This window comes from Chiloscyllium plagiosum, chromosome 1 (genome assembly GCF_004010195.1).
Source record: "Chiloscyllium plagiosum isolate BGI_BamShark_2017 chromosome 1, ASM401019v2, whole genome shotgun sequence".
Classification (NCBI taxonomy): Eukaryota; Metazoa; Chordata; class Chondrichthyes; order Orectolobiformes; family Hemiscylliidae; genus Chiloscyllium; species Chiloscyllium plagiosum.
In genome coordinates this window covers 99,085,861-99,103,396 of record NC_057710.1, presented here as the reverse complement: position 1 = coordinate 99,103,396, position 17,536 = coordinate 99,085,861, and the positions used below count along the sequence as shown (strand labels likewise).

Below are 17,536 nucleotides of genomic sequence, written 5' to 3'. Positions count from 1 at the left end.
AAATAGACAACGTTGGTTGAGTCGCATGAGTACCAGCCACATACATGGCAGAAGGTTTCCCCACGCTTAATAGGGGTATCTGTGTCGAAACTCTGACACATCTTGCAGCATCAACCATGCCAAGGTTGTATGGCATTGTTCTGAAAGCAGCAGTTTGGTATGAACAATGATCTGTTTGAGGTTTGGTGGCTGTTTAAAGGCGAGAAGTGGAGGTGTGGGGAAGGTCTTGGCAAGGTGCTCATCCTCACGGACAATGTGTTGCAGACAGTGAAGAACATGGTGCAGTTTTTCGGCTGCTGGGAAGTACTGGACAACGAAGGGTACCCTGTCAGTTGCAGCTCATGTCGGTCTCCCTTCTGCCTGAACATTCATACACCAACCTAAATAGTTATTATTAATAGAAATGGTTGTAGTTCTGATAGGGAGAGAGAAGAACAGAACTAACATTTTCAGGTTGTTCTCTCTCCAAGATGCGATCTATTGAGTATTTGAGTATTTCCAAAACTTTGTTTTTATTTCAGATTTCTATCCTGTGGAATATTTTGATTTGCTGCACAGGCATTAATTTGTTTTATGCCTCCAAAGTAAATTATCCCCTTTGACAAATGCTTGGGCTTCCTCGTTAAGTTGCATCTTTCAGCTACTCTGGTATGGTCATTGTATAAAATCGCTGCCTGGTGCAGCACTAAGGTCTGCAAGCCCAAGCCTCAATTTCCAGCATCTGCTAAATTAGCTGATCTCTAGCAGGGTGGAAGTTTAGAATGTCATAGTTACCAAAGAAAAAAGTCAGACTAGTTTTTGTTAGGAGTCTCCATTAGCACTGTTTAGCAAAATACAAAATGCATGTTAAAATAGGATTGCAAATTCACTTTCTGATTCATTCAACATGGCTCTAAGAAGAGTTAAAGTTCAAGTGTTCCCATTTTGGATACTGTCAGGGGAGATGGCTCACAGGGAAAGGCAGCAGTAGCCAGATTCATGGCACTGTGGCTGCCTCTGCTGTATGGAAGGGTTGGAAAAAGAATGGAAGGGCAAAAGTCATAGGGGATTCAATTGTAAGGGGACTAGATAGGCATTTCTGTGGTTGAAAACGGGACTCCTGAATGGTATGTTGCCTCCTAGGTGCACGGGTCAGGGATGCCTTAGATCAGCTGCAGGACATTCTGAAGGTGGAGGGTGAACAGCTAGCTGTCGTGGCGCATATAGGCACCAATGATATCAGTAATAAACGGGATGAGGTCCTACAAGCAGAATTTAGGAGGTTAGGATTCAAATTAAAAAGTAGGAACTCAGAGGTAGTAAAATTAGGATTGCTACCAGTGCCACGTGCTCGTCAGAGTAGAAATGAAAGAATAGCCAGGATGAATGAGTGGCTTGAAAGATGGTGCCGGAGGGAGGGATTCAGATGTTTGGGTCAAGCTCTGGGGGAGGTGGGACTATTACAAATTGGATGGTCTACATCTGGGCCGGCCTAGAACCAGTGTCCTTGGGGATGCTTTTGCTAATGCTATTGAAGAGGGTTTAAATTAATGTGGCAGGGGGATAGGAACTAGATAATGAAGTCAGTGTGACTAAGGGGAAGACAAATGCAGAGGGACTGGTGGTCTGAAGTGTATTTGTTTTAATGCGAGAAGTGTAGTAGGTAAGGCAGATGAACGTAGGGCTTGGATTAGTACCTGGGAGTATGATATTAGTGCTATTACTGAGACTTGGTTAAGGGAAGAGCAAGATTGGCAATGAAGTATCCCAGGATATCGATGCTTCAAGCGGGATAGAGAGGTGGTAAAAGGGGTGAAGGAGTTGCATTACTGGTCAAAGTGTATATCACAGCTGTGCTGAAGCAGGGCACTATGGAGGACACGAGCAATGAGGCAATATGGGCAGAGCTCAGAAATAGGAAGTGTGTGGTAACAATGTTTGGGATTGTACTACAGGCCTCCCAATGGTGAATGTGAGATAGAGGTCCAAGTATGTAGAGAAATTGTAGAAAGATGTCAGAGCAACAAGGTGGTGGTGATAGGAGATTTTAATTTTCCCAACATTGACTGGGATTCACTTAGAGGTTTAGATGGAGCAGAATTTGTAAGGAGCATCCAGGAGGGTTTTGTAGCGCAGTACATAAATACTATAATGGACCTGGTGTTGGGGGATGAGCCCAGCCAGGTGGTTGAAGTTTCAGTAGGGGATTGCTTAAGTTTTAGAATACTCATGGACAAAGATGAGAGTGGTCCTAAAGGAAGAATGCTAAACTGGGGGAAGGCCAACTATATCAAAATTCGCAGGAGCTGGAGAATGTGGATTGGGAGCAGCTGTTTGAGGGTAAATCCATATTTGATATGTGGGAGGCTTTTAAAGAGAGGTTGATTAGAGTGCAAGACAGCATGTCCCTGTGAAAATGAGGGATAGAAATGGCAAGATTAGGGAACCATGGATGACAGGTGAAATTCTGAGACTAGCTAAGAGGAAAAAGGAGGTATACATAAGGTTTAAGCAAATGAAAACAAACAAAGCTTTGGAAGAATATCAGGAAAGTGGGACTCATCTGAAATGAGGAATTAAGAGGGCTAAAAGGGGTCATGAAATATCTTTAGCAAGGAAAACCCCAAAGCCTTTTATTCGTAAATGAGGAATCCCATATAAATACGGGTTTTATTATGACTTGATGTTAATCCATTTTGAGTACATATTTAATATTTAATTACTATGTTATTTCTTACTAGTAATGTAAAATATCTTATTTTATGCTTTGGTTGTTTGTAGGATAGATTAGTAGTTAGATCAGTTTTTTCTCTTTTTTTTCTTTTGTTGTATTTTGGGTATTATTTATTTCTTTTTTATATACACATTTAATTGTATATTAGTGCTTATATTAGTTTGTATTACTTTGTAATTTTGTAAAAAATGTTAAAAAATCTTTTTTTCTTTCAATAAAAATATCTATATAAAAAGGAGCAAGAGGGTAACTAGAGAAAGGGTTTGCCCACTCAAGGGTAAAGGAGGAAAGTTATGCGTGGAGTCAAAGAAAATAGGTGAGATTCTTAATGAGTACTTTGTGTCGGTATTCACCGAGGGGAGCGACATGACGGATGTTGAGGTTAGGGATAGATGTTTGATTACTCTAGGTCAAGTCAACATAGGAGGGAGGAAATGTTGGGTATTCAAAAAGGCATTAAGGTGGACAAGTCCCCAGGTCCACATGGGATCTATCCTGGGTTACTGAGGGAAGCGAGACAGGAAATAGCTGGGCCTTAACTGATATCTTTGCAGCATCCTTGAAAAGGGGTGAGGTCCCAGAGGACTGGAGAATTGTTAATGTTGCCTCCATGTTTAAGAAGGGTAGCAAGGATAATCTAGATAATTATAGACAGGTGAGCCTGACATCAGTAGTAAGGAAGCTGCTGGAGAAGATACTGAGGGATAGGATCTATTTACATTTGGAAGAAAATGGGCTTATCAGCAATAGGCAGCATGTATGTTTTGCAGAGAAGGTCATGTCTTGCCTATTTATTAGAATTCTTTGAGGAAGTGACAAATTTGATTGATGTGGTAAGGGCTGTCGATGTAATGTACATGGACTTCAGTGAAGTGTTTGATAAGGTTCCCCATGTTAGGCTGATGAAGAAAGTGAAGTTGCATGGGGTCCAGAGTGTACTAGCTAGAGAACTGGCTGGGCAACAGGAGATAGAGAGTAGTTGTAGAAGAGAGTTTCTCAAAATGGAGAACTGTGTCCAGTGGTGTTTCACAGGGATCCATGTTGGGACCACTGTTGTTTGTGATAAACATAAATGATCTGGACAATGGTACAGGTGGTCTGATTAGCAAGTTTGCAGATGACACTAAGATTGGTGGAGTAGCAGATAGTGATGGGGACTGTCAGAGAGTACAGCAGAATATAGAGAAATTGGAGAGTTGAGCGGAGAAATGGCAGATGGAGTTCAATCTGGGCAAATGTGAGGTGATGCATTTTGGAAGATCTAATTCAAGAGATAAATGGAAACTCCCTGGGGAAAATTGATGTCCAGAGAGATCTGGGCTTTCAGGTCCATTGTACCCTGAAGGTGGCAATGCAGGACGATAGAGGTGCCAAGGTGGCGTACGACATGCTTTCATTCATCGAATGGGGCATTGAGTACAAAAGTTGACAGGTCATGTTAAAGTTGTATAGGACTTTGGGTCACCACATTTGGAATACTGCATACAGTTCTAGTCGCTACATTACCAAAAGGATGTGGATGCTTTGGAGAGGCTGCAGAGGAGGTTCACCAGGATGTTGCCTGGTATGGAGGGCGCTAGCTATGAAGAGAGGTTGAATAGATTAGGATTATTTTCATTAGAAAAAGAAAGGTTGAGGGGAGACTTGGTTGAGGTCTACAAAATCATGAGAGAGATAGGGTGGAGAGCAAGAAGCTTTTTCCCCAGAGTGGGGACTCAATTACTAGGGGTCACAAGCTCAAGGTGAGAGAGAAAAAGTTTAAGGAAGATAAGCATGGAAAGTTCTTTACGCAGAGGGTGGTGGGTGCCTGGAATGCGTTGCCAGTGGAGGTGATAGAGGTGGGTATGATAGTGTCATTTAACATGCATCTAGACAGATACATGAATGGACAGGAAGTAGAGGGATACAGATCCTTAGAAAATAGGTGACAGGTTTAGATAAAGGATCTGGATCTGTGCAGGCTTGGAGGGCCGAAGGGCCTGTTCCTGTGCTGTAATTTTCTTTGTTCTGTGTTTGTTCTAAAGGCATAACTTACGTATGAAAACATGGAGGTTTCTTACACTTTGAAATAGTGCTGTTACGTTTATTGTGTTCCATTCTGTAGATGGGAATTCATAGATAACAAATTACAAATCTGAAATCAGACAAGAATTCAATTCCTTCCCATTACTCATTTATTTAGTTAGCCCTGTAAAGTTTTTCTGCTAATTGTTCCTTAGTTGCAAACCTGGGACTTTGATAGTTAAATACATTATCATCCAAGCTAGTACATCATCTGAAATTGTTATTAAATGATCTATTCTGTCTTTCTCTCTTCCAAGTTCATTAGGCAACCAATCCCTTCTAATTCTTTCTGACTACTAAATTCTCCTTCATGTTTTTCACTTCTTTGCTTTTTGCTACTGAATTATACAATCCCTAAGTAGCATATTGTTCACTCCTAGCTGCAACACTGCTCAATACAGCTGGGAAAGAAGATGTTCAACAGTAAAATACATTTACCAGTACCTTTTTATTAATCCTTACTTCCATTTTACTCCAATGAGAAATCACTTTTTTGGCTAAGATCATTCATTTCTTCTGTTGCCTTTGAAGAAATCTTACAGAATTCTTAACATCATAAAAACCAAAAAAAAGTTATGAGGAAAGGTTAGGACACAAGACATTAACTCTGATTTCTCTCCACAGATGCTGCCAGACCTGCTGAGCTTTTTCAGCAATTTCTGTTTTTATATCTCATCATAGTTGCAGGTATTGGGACAAAATATGTCTGACTGTCACAAAACAAAATTAAAATGCTGGAGAAACTCAGCAGGTATGGAAGCATTGGTTGAGTGATAAACAAAATTCTGATAAGGCATCACTGTTCCGAAACACTTAGTCTGTTTTCCTTTCATTGATGTTGCCAGACCAGCACTTTCTGCTTTTGTTTCAAAGTTCCAGCATCCACAGTTCTTTGTTTTATTTTATGTTTAATTGTAATTGTATTTAATCATTTCATGATGTCAATGTGTTCTTTTTTCAAAATTTTACACAGCTTATTTCTCCTAGGATTACAACTACAACTGCTCAGATGGGGTGCAGATGCTGCAGAATGATAAGAAGGTGAGAAAAGTTTTAGATTCAACACACTTAAGATGATGTTAAGTGACTTTGCTGGCTCAGGCTACACAACATCCTAGCATTCTTTTCTTGCCCAGGTCTGAACTCAAACTCTAAATGCTATCCATCATGACGTATTTCTACTGTCACAATATCACCCAATGCTTTGGTGTCATTCTCAATCCCATTGAAACCCTTTATGTTAACTATTATTACCAAAACTATAGTGACTGTATACCTCTGCACAGAGTACAATGCACAGGATGCATTGTCAAGTCAGGTGGCTCATTCATCAGAGGCACAACAGAGGCAATTGATCTGACTGCTCAGGTTGCAGATGTCATTGGAATTCCCTGTTTGACACTTATTCCCAGCATTCTCACTTTCTAGTATCCCAAACTTACATCGATAGAAAAGCCATCACCAACTTTGGAGAACTTTGCCCCCAAAAAAAAACTTTATTCTCCTTTATGAGTCACCAGAAAACCCATGTCCTCAACTAAGCCTTCACTGAGTTTGGATGGAACCACTCTGCCTGATTTCAGACCACTTTAATACATTTCTATTCTGTATAACATTTTTTCTTCATTAATGTTTCTCTGCACAAACTCATCCATTAGTGCATTCACGTGGGCTGTTGTAACATGCTAATATAAATTGCAGATCATCCTGCTCATCGGTCGTCACTCAGCCCCAATGTGGTAATGAATCTGGGATCTGTTTGTCAGCTCACATGATGAGTTAGTAAATTGAGCAAAAAGCAGAAAGGGAAACTTTGATCCCATCAGCCTTTCTGTGAAGTGGAAGGACTGTGTGATAATGCCCTCAATCACATCATCTGTTCTTAACACTGAACAAAACAAAGGCATGTGGTAACATTATTTCTTGTTGTTTCAGGTACATCTTTGGACCGACTATTATAAGAGAACTACCGCCCAACAGTGTGAAAAACGAAAAAAATTATAGAAACAATGACATTAAACATGAGACCTCATTTCACAACAGGAACATCAAAACTAACAATATCGTCACTTCAACTTTGGACAAAGTGATAAACTTGGAAGAACAAAATATAGAAATCATAAGAAAGGAAATTAATGTATCAGAAAAGAATTTAACACGTGTAGAAGAGAAAACAGTGGAAGGTGTTGAACACAACACTGACAAAGATGCAATACGCACATTGAATAATAAACTTCTACATCCAGAATCTTACACAGTTGCAGAACATGATGAAATAGTTCAAAACGCGAATACAGATAACTGTTCCTTAAACAATAATTTAAAAGCTATGTCTAAAGATGAACTGGCACAGCACCATGACCCAGAAACAGAAAGCGATTGTCATACAGTTAATGGGCCATCCACAGAACATCCCACTGAAGCAGAAAACATGGACAAAGCATGTCAGGTCCATGAAGGAGGAGAGGAAACAATTGACAACAAGGAAATTGACTTTCCAAATAACGGTTTATTGTTGCATGTACAACATGCTGAATTAAATCAATATAATCTGGAAACTGACACGGATGAAATCAAAACTTCTTCCAACCAATCTTCTGATACAGAAATGTATACCATAAATGGGCATGAAGATCTAGGAAATACTCCTCCTACTACTATTGATGAAGAACTCAGTGTCGATTTGTTTGAAGAAGTGAAACTCAGGATTGATGGGGAAGATCCAGAGGTGGCTGCTGCACTTGCAGCACTGGAAGCAGCAACAGCAGGAGAGGATGATAACGTGGAGGATTAGAATGCACTTAACAACATGGGACTTACTGAAACACAATTATGTTAAGCATTAAATGTATCTTTGGGTTTCAAGTGGCTTCCTTAGACTGTGGTTTCTGATTAACATAATGCAAGCCAGTTACTGTTTCTAAACTGAAAAAAAATCTAAAAGATAAAAGGACCAGGACATGGGTCACTTCACTTAGATATTTTCTGGCAGGCAACCCATGCCAATTTGGGAACAGTAAGAGTTCTCATTGGAAGGTGGGATGGGCATTGAGAAAAGGGCTCAGATAATGTGCAAGTGAGTGAATCAAAATGCTCAAATCAGTTCCAGTGTCTTGGAAGCTTTGATTCCCAAATGCACTACAATACCTGGATAATTGTTCTTCTCTTGCATTGAGATCAAAGAACAAGAGGAGCAAGGAGCTGCAGTAACTCTGGAAGAGTCATCTCATTGGCTTGGTTTCCTGGTATTTCATATAATCTGAATAGGACAGGTCAAACTTGTGCTTGTGCCTTGCATGATGGAAACTCTTGCAAGTCCCTTTTACCAGCACACCCAACTTTTCAACATGCTGGGTCTCTTGTGCCCAGCAAGAGCATTTGTAGGGTCACTATCTTTTCAATTAATCTTTACCAATGCTGTCATGTGGTACTTTGTGCCTGGTATAGTGCAGAAAAAGTACCATTGGTGCATTAAGTCTGTCATTGTATTTTTCTTTGAGCCTTTCAATGTTTATTCCCATTCTTTTGCTCACCCCCCTTGATCATTGCTCTTTATGAGCAGCTCCCTGTAACGTAGAAACTTCATAATCCAGAAGACCATTCAGTCTGTTATATCTCTGGTGGCCAAAAAGAGTAATCTAGACTAATCCCACTTTCTACACCAATAGGCTTCAACACTAAACAGTATCTTTTCAATGTGATGGGGTGTTCAGTCGCTTGTAGCTTTTCACTGAGTGAGTTTCAGTGCCTGTTTTATATTCAAACCTAAATTGCTGACATTTCGAATGAAAATCAAGAGACCCAGCACTGAACTTGACGGAAACTCAATGGAAGTTATGGAAGTAACTCCTGGCCATTGTTATGTGCCACTTTCAATCCAGTCTGCCACTTTCCCATTGGTCCTTTTCCTTTTCAGATGAGTCTGCATTTGGGGACCTTGTTAAAAGCCTTCCTAAATCCCACAGAAACTACATCAAACAAACTACGCTGATTCACCTACTGTGTTACTTCTTCAAAATTTACAGTCATTAGACAAAACCTTTCCTTCACAAATCCATGTTGACTATCCTTGATTAATCCACATTTTTCTAAACAACAAACATTATTCCTCTGAATTCTTTCTAGTAATTTGGGTTGAGGGCCCTGTAATTACTCGAGTAATGCCCGTCTCTCTTTTTAAACAATGTTGTCGCCACATCTGCAACCTCAGAACACCTCGGAGCCTCCAATACTTCCTTCCTTGTTTCTTTCAGCTGCATGGGGTACATTTTATGCATAATGAGTTTCCTACTTCTAAAGATACTAAACGCTTCAATATTTCCTCTCTCACATTCTCTATCCCAATACACTCCTTTTTAAACTACAATGTCTGCATTATTCCCATATTCCGTAAAAACAAAATATTCATTAGAACCAAGACCATGTCTTCTATCTTCACTTGGTCATTAATTGACACTTTCCTTAGTTATCTTCCTGTTTATTAACTCTTTCTTAAACATATTTAGATACTTCTTGATGTTACTTTCCATTAATTTATGAAGCCCTCTCTTTGCTTTTAGTTTCCTTTTAGTTTCACCCCTTCATTTTTTGTTACAACCTCCTAGCTGTCTGTCGTATTGAATTTTGGTTGTTGATACAAGCTTGGTTTTACCTTATCACATCTTCTCTGCTCACTGACTTACTTCCAGGGAACTTAGTTTCACACATCTCGTCCTTTGAATTACTTAGTCATGGTTTCTTATTCCAGCTCTTAATTGGAAATAGGAAGCTAGTCCTCACTGCTTTTAGCAAGTGTATATTTGCCCACTGTGTGATGGCCGATTTAAACACAGTAAAACTATTGAAGTGCCATACACTTTATGAATACTTAGCAGTGGCACACTTGTTTGTTGACAAATACACTGAGCCACATATATCTTTGGCAAAGAAGTTAATACAGAACAGCATAATGGTCTATTTTCTAAAAATTAAACAATAAATCCCTGCAGAGAAAAAGTGAACATTTATGCTGCAATATATGATAAAGGTAGCTGAAACTGTACTAATGGACAGAAATGTAACGAAATTAAAAGCCCATTGTAATGCAAAGCAAACTGGCAAGGAAGCAACCAACATAAAAGTACATCTAAATACTGCCAACATCTTTGAAATTGGTGTTAATAGGAAGAAGCTCATGTTTATTTTACTATCTGGCTGTTGAAACTTGTGTGTTTTAAGTGATCGGGAAGATGTCAAATGCAATCACAAAAAACTGCCATAGAAATGATTGTCCAGACAGCTAGAGTGATGAATGTACTGTATATATTGCAAAAGGCCAATTTACTGACTGTGAATGAAAGCACTTATCACTTATTGCAATAATCTCAGAAGAAGTGAGAGCATTCTGGAGTAACAAGCCTCAGGAGGGCTTGTTTGGAAGTTCTGTACAAAATATATTCATATTCAATATTGTAAATTGAATTGTTTTATTAATTGTAAAGCTTTTCTATATCTGTCAATGCTTTATATGAAACTTGATATGCAGCACGTTAGTTAATAACAATTGAAGCTGCATCAAAAAAATGAACTATCACTTTCCAATTTCAAAATGTGGATAATATTAACTTATATAAAGAAATATCATGAATATTATTAACAGTTTTCTTTCTGAACACTTTGTGGACTACAATAAAATATTTGTTACAGATGACAATACTCTATTACATTATAAATTTTATAATGCTCCTCTTTGTAAATATGGCACAGAGGCAAATTAGCAAGAGTTTTCGAAAGAGTGAAAGCGTTGTCAGTGTGCATATCTCGATTTCCTGCTTGGTCACACTTAGAATTTCTTTGTCATATTTTCCGATACAGGTTCAATTTAGCATTCAGGCATTTACTGTAAACATCAAATGCAGACAAGCATCACACTAGAGTTCAGTCTCTATGTATTGCTCATGTGATACCAGAAGAATGTGAACAAATGATTTCCTTTGAATCTCCTTCAGGAAAGGTTATGGGTCATTTTGGCTCTAGATATTGTCACTTTCCTGTGACACATCCAAACATATTGACAATGCTGCAGTGCTTTCCAAAGTTGTGCATCCTTCATTAACAACAGGACAAACTATGAGGCATCTTGCTTAATTAGCTCACCTAGAAATAGTAGACTCAGGCACACTTTGGTAGCTCCTGAAAATGGGCACAAGGATCACAATTTGTGATCAAACCATGCCCTTGATTCTGAAACAGGAACCCACACACTATTTCAGCATTTGCACAATTGTGGCATGTGTCCAGGACTATGTATACTGTTGATCAATGGCCCAAGGGATTCAAACCAGCTTGTACTCCTTAAAGTCAGCAGATAACTCAAACCAATGTTGGCATTCATTTTAAAAGTGAATTGGAATGGAGAACAACAATTTTTTTAAAAGCCTCCATGTGACAAAGGGCTTGGTCTAAAATTCTCCAATAGTGTACTGGAAGCCTTGATGCAAGCAGGAGTAATTTCCCTATCCACCAGGAGGCCTTCCGGAGGATAAATAGCAGTAATGCCACAAAACCATGTAGTTGATGCTAGCAGTCTAACCCCAAGGGTCTAGGCGCAGTGTCTCAAGAGATTTGATGATCTCACAAGCAGTGAAATTCTGTCAATGAATCTTCAAATACCTTATCCTAAACGTTGCACATTCAGCATTATTGAGTTCAATGTAGTGCACCCCCAGTACTCACTTAACAACAATCTGCATCAACCACAAATCATGCCTTAGGTTCACCTCACCATCACAAAATGTGCATTGTAACAAGGCTTACGATTAAATCTTGCACACTCTGCCAGTTATTCAGCCATGTGCAGCACCCAACGACATTTTGATGGAGCAGTATGTAGATGCAATCTGATGGATACACACAAAGAAATATTCAGTGCATTTGACAAGCCTCTCAGAAAGGGCAAGATGAATGAGATGAGGCAATATAGTTGTAACAACACAATTCAGGGCACCTATTTGTTTATAGATTTTGAAGCTAATGTGGCGTAATGAATAAGTAATTAGTAATATTTATGAGAGCCAGGATTAGAGGTATTGGGTGAGGAAACAGAAATATTGCCAAACCTGTAAAAAGCTTCCGTCAGGGCAGAAATAGATATTACATCCAGTTCTGGTCATCACAGTTTTGGAATAATATTAAAGTCCTCAACAGAGTGAAGAGAACATTTACTGAACTGGCTCCAGTGATTTTGGCCATAAGGTCAAGGTGAAGAAGCTGTTGTTCTCACTGGAGCCAAGGAGAAGGAGAGAAGTGGGATTCAATAGTTGTATTCAAGACTATGACATGCTTAGATAAAACACATAGGGGAACTGGTGGCATAGTGGCAATATCACTGGGCTAGTGAATTAAAAGTCTTGGCTAATAACATGGGGACAGTAACGATGCTGCTCCTTTAACAAAGTTATGTTATCCTTGTTTTTTTTTCCAAGAGGAGTTGTATAAAGGCAGAGGTTCCAATTTGGCTGAGACTGAGGACTTCGCTAATGGCTAACATATACTGCTCAAGGCAACAATCAGAGAAAAGGCTTTTAGGTTTTTTAAAGACACTTGTACAATGAAGGATGGCATGGTGGCTCTGTGGTTAGCACTGCTGCCTCACAGCACCAGGAACCCAAGTTTGATTCTAGCCTCAGACGACTGTCTGGAGTTTGCACATTTTCCCCATGTCCACGTGGGTTTAGTGCTCCGGCTTCCTCCCACCATCTAAAGATGTGTAGGTAGGTGAATTGGACATGCTAAATTGCCCATAGTGTCCAGGGATGTATAGGTTGAGTGGATTGGTCATGGGAAGTGTAGGGTTATTGGATAGGGGATGGATCTTAATGGGATGCTCTTCAGAAGGTCGGTGTGGACTTGGTGGGTCAGATGGCCAGTTTCCACACCGTCGGGATGCTATGGTAATGAAAGGGGAGTGGCCAGTTCTCCCAGTTCAGGGTTTCTTTCCTGGTTTGGTTGGAACAAGCGGCTGGTTCAAAGATGCTGTCTGAGAAGCTGCTGCAGTGAAAACAGGTTCCACGTCTCACCAAATGATCCCTGGCTGATTCCCTCGGCCAGCTTTCTCTCCTATAAGAACCTGTGTTTGAATTTACCTTTATTTCCCCCAAGGGGTGTGTTTATGGGGATTTAGCAGGAACTTTGTTAAGTTGTGGAGTTGTCGCATCGGTTGGGTTTTCAAATAGGTGTTATTATAAATTCTGTTTTCCTTTGTTTGTGTTTTGTTCCGTGGTGTGTAAATAAATTGTTTTACTTGAAGCCAAATGGTTTGACCAGCTGCATCACTCCTGGGATATTCACCCTTACACCTGCCTAAAGCAACTAAAAATGTTAGGTTTTGGGCCACCTTACTGAAATGTTTTGAGGGGGTCTGGCCTGGTCCATAACAGGGACATAGATTCAAATCCCACATGGCAGCTAAATTGAATTTAAAAATCTGGCTTATAAAACCAGCCTCAGCAACGGTGACCATGACAACAATCGCTGATCGTTGCAAAAACCTGTCTGGTTCACTCATCCCATTCAGGGAAGGACATTTGCTGTCCTTGCTTGCTTGGCTTAACTACATGTAACTTCAAACCCAGAGCAATGTGATTGGCTCTTAACAGGCATCTGAAATGGCTCAGCAGCCATTCAGACCAATGATAATTTGAGATGGACAATACATGCTGGATTTTCCAGCAACAACCATATCCTGTGATGAAATAAAAACAGCAAGAAATACTTACCCAATAGAGGTTCACAAGGACGAGGTAGTAGAAATCCTGCAGAGTGTGAAAATAGATAAGTCCCCTGGGCCAGATGGGATTTATCCTAGGATCCTCTTGGAAGCTAGGGAGGAGATTGCCAAGCCTTTGGCATTGATCTTTGATCGTCATTGTCTACCGGAATAGTACCAGAAGACTGGAGGATAGCAAATGTGGTTCCCCTGTTCAAGAAGGGGAGTAGAGAGAACCCTGGTAATTATAGACCAGTGAGCCTTACTTCAGTTGTTGGTAAAGTGTTGGAAAAGATTATAAGAGATAGGATTTATAATCATCTAGAAAATAATAATTTGATTAGGGATAGTCAGCATGGTTTTGTGAAGGATAGGCCTTGCCTCACAAACCTTATTGAGTTCTTTGAGAAGGTGACCAAACAGGTAGATGAGAGTAAACCGGTTGATGTGGTGTATATGGATTTCAGCAAGGCGTTCAATAAGGTTCCCCACAGTAGGTTATTGTTCAAAATGCGGAGGAATGGGATTGTGGGAGATATAGCAATTTGGATCAGTAACTGGCTTACTGAAAGAAGACAGAGGGTGGTGGTTGATGGGAAACGTTCAACCTGAAGTCCAGTTACCAGTGGTGTACCGCAAGGGTCGGTGTTGGGTCCACTGCTGTTCGTCATTTTTATAAATGACCTGGATGAGGGTGTAGAAGGGTGGGTTAGTAAATTTGCAGGCGACACTAAGGTCGGTGGAATTGTGGATAGTCACGAAGGATGTTGTGGGTTACAGAGAGACATCAATAAGCTGCAAAGCTGAGCTGAGCAATGGCAAATGAAGTTTAATGCGGATAAGCAGGAGGTGATTCACTTTGGTCGGAGTAACCGGAATGCAAAGTACTGGGCTAATGGTAAGATTCTTGGTCATGTAGATGAGCAGAGAGATATCGGTGTCCAGGTACACAGATCCTTGAAAGTTGCCACCCAGGTTGACAGGGTTGTTAAGAAGGCATAGTGTTTTAGCTTTCAATAACAGAGGGATCGAGTTCTGGAACCATGAGGTTATGCTACAGCTGTACAAAACTCTGGTGCGGCCACACTTGGAGTGTTGTGTACAGTTCTAGTCACCGCATTATAAGAAAGACGTGGAAGCTTTGGAAAGGGTGCAGAGGAGATTTACTAGGATGTTGTCTGGTATGGAGGGAAGATCTTATGAGGAAAGGCTGAGGGACTTGAGGCTGCTTTTGTTGGAGAAAAGAAGGTTGAGAGGTGACTTAATAGAGACATATAAGATAATCAGAGGGTTAGATAGGGTGGACAGGGAGAGCCTTTTTCCAAGTATGGTGACGGTGAGCACGAGGGGGCATAGCTTTAAATTGAGGGGTGATAGATATAGGACAGATGTCAGAGGTAGTTTCTTTACTCAGAGCGTAGTAAGAGTATGGAATGCTTTGCCTGCAACGGTAGTAGATTCGCCAACTTTAAGTACATTTAAGTAGTCATTAGACAAGCATATGGATATACATGGAATAGTGTAGGTTGGACGGGCTTCAGATTGGTATGACAGGTCGGCGCAACATCGAGGGCCGAAGGGCCTGTGCTGCGCTGTAATGTTCTATGTTCTATAATTGGACAAGAGAATATAAGATGCAAAGGAACTTGAAGATGAATCTTTTAACGCAGTGTGCGCTATTGACTTGGAATTTGTTGTCTTCCAGGCTGGTGGAAATTGAGACGATGAACAAATTCTAAAGGAAAATGGATAGTCACATCAGGAAATAAGTCTGCGAAACAACAGAGATCATGACAAGGGAATGGGGCAGATTGGATTGTCCTATTTTGTGCTGTCATGGCTCTGTCTCTAAACCTCTATAACCACTGTGAATGAGCATGGAGCAGTATGTCACCAAATTGACAAATACATTTGCAAAAAACTCAAAACTTAACTTCCTAACACTGGACAACTAACACTTGTTTGTCCACCATGATAGAGCATGCAAAATCACCCTTATTGCACTTTTACATTGTTATATGTTGTCTCTTAGTTCTTTAGGGAAGCTTGTCCTGGCTGTTTGCAGGTAAAGGGATGGCTAGAAAATGGGAAGGCTTCAAAAATGAGATAACGAATGTCCAAGGACAGTATATTTCTGTTGGAGTGAAGGGCAAGGCTAGTAGGTATAATGGATGCTGGATGACTAGACAAATTAAAGTTTTAGTCAAGAAAAAGGAAGCATATGTCAAATATAGACAGCAGAGACTGAGTGAATCCTTAGAAGAGTATAAAGGCAATAGGAGTGTACTTAAGAGGGAAAATCAGGAGGGCAAAAAAGGGGACATGAGATAGCGTTGGCAAATAGAGTTAAGGAGAATCCAAAGGGATTTTATAAATACATTAAGGACAAAATCTGAAAGTGGAGAAGAGATAGTCAAAGGCGAAATGCTATATATCCTTGATATTGGAAGTAATTTATTGAGGAGGAATTTAATCATACTCTGGAAAATTGGAGTATGGGACCGGAGATTAGTGATACAAATGGCCATCCTGACCGAGGAAGAGAAAAAAGAAACAGAACCCACGGTATGGGCTTGGGAAGGGAATCGTGGAGGATTACTAATACCTCCTTTAGCGATCAGTTTAGAGAGAGAGGGAGACGTAGTATGCGAAAGACAGTATCCAATTTCAACAGAGGGATGCAGGGGATTGCAGCCGGTAATTGAGGGGTTGATTGAGGATGGATTATTGGAACCCTGCATGTCCCCTTACAATATCCCTATTCTTCCAGTAAAGAAATCAGACGTCTGGTACAAGACCTGAGGGCATTGAACCAAATGGTACAAATCCGCCACCCTGTGGTCCCTAACCCCTGTACACTATTGAGTAAGATTCCCCATGACCATAAATGGTTCAGTGTAGTGAATCTAAAAGATGCCTTCTGGGCATGTCCACTGGCGTAAGGAAGTAGGAATATGTTTACCTTTGAGTGGGAAGATCCAAAGACAGGACAAAAACAACAGTACAGGTGGATAGTACTCCCACAAGGATTCACTGAATCCCTGAATCTCTTTGGTCAGGTGTTGGAACAAGTCTTGGAGGAATTCAGTAGTCCCAAAGGGATTACTCTGTTACAATATATAGATGATCTTCTGGTAACAGGCAAGAGGAGAGACAAAGCAATAGCGGCCACAAACAAATTACTAAACTTGCTGGGACAACAAGGATCGAGGGTCTCCAAGAAGAAATTACAGTATGTAAAAAAGGAAGTTAAGTATTTGGGACATCTAATCAGTAAAGGAAAATGAAAAATAAGCCCAGAAAGAATAAAGGGAATCGTGGAAATGCCACTGTCCAAGACCAAAAGGGAGTTTCAAAAATTCTTGGGGTTAACAGCGTGCTGTAGATTATGGATAGACTTATATGCACAGAAAACTAAGAAATTATATCTGAAACTATTGGAGGAAGAACTTAAATTATTGAATTGGACAGATGGAGAAGGAATTGGTTGAAGAACTAAAGAGCCTGATCCATGCCCCTACCCTTGCATTACCCTCCCTAGACAAGCCCTTCCACTTGTTTGCCACAGTGGATAGGGGAGTGGCTCTAGGGGTCCTAATCCAGCAATGGGGGGAAATGAAACAACCGGTTGCCTACTTGTCTAAATTGCTAGATCCGGTCTCAAGGGGGTGGCCAGAGTATGAGCAGGCAGTGGCAGCAACAGCCTTATTAGTTGAAGAAAGTCAGAAACTTACCTTTGGGGGAGCCCTAATAGTCAGCACTCCACATTAGGTACGGACCATATTAAATCAGAAAGCAGGACGATGGCTCACAGACTCTAGGATCCTGAAATATGAGGCAATTTTAATAGAGAAGAATGACCTTGTTTTAGTCACAGATAGCTGCTTAAATCCGGCCACATTCCTGTGGCGGGGAGAGGGAGAGGCCCCTGGTAATCCAGAACATGACTGCCTTGATATTATTGAATATCAGACGAAAGTGCAGATGGACCTAAGGGACATCCCTCTCTATGC

At 40.5% G+C, this 17,536-nt stretch overlaps 1 protein-coding gene across 11 annotated transcripts in view; it reads left to right on the top strand.

The window, feature by feature from the left end:
• The window catches only part of LOC122551405, a 32,586-nt gene extending 20,795 nt beyond the window's left edge, over positions 1–11,791 (top strand). For 5 of the 11 annotated variants that reach the window (XM_043693289.1, XM_043693279.1, XM_043693269.1 and 2 more), the window contains 2 exons: positions 5,751–5,818; positions 6,713–11,791. In XM_043693289.1, coding sequence (XP_043549224.1) covers positions 5,787–5,818; positions 6,713–7,571 — 891 coding nt within the window. In that variant the 5' untranslated portion in view covers positions 5,751–5,786 and the 3' untranslated portion in view covers positions 7,572–11,791. Of the gene's footprint in view, positions 1–2,998; positions 3,030–4,734; positions 5,529–5,750; positions 5,819–6,712 lie in introns of those variants that run through there. The other 6 variants (XM_043693332.1, XM_043693250.1, XM_043693313.1 and 3 more) reach the window with 5 other exon arrangements.
• Positions 11,792–17,536: the final 5,745 nt, after the last annotated feature.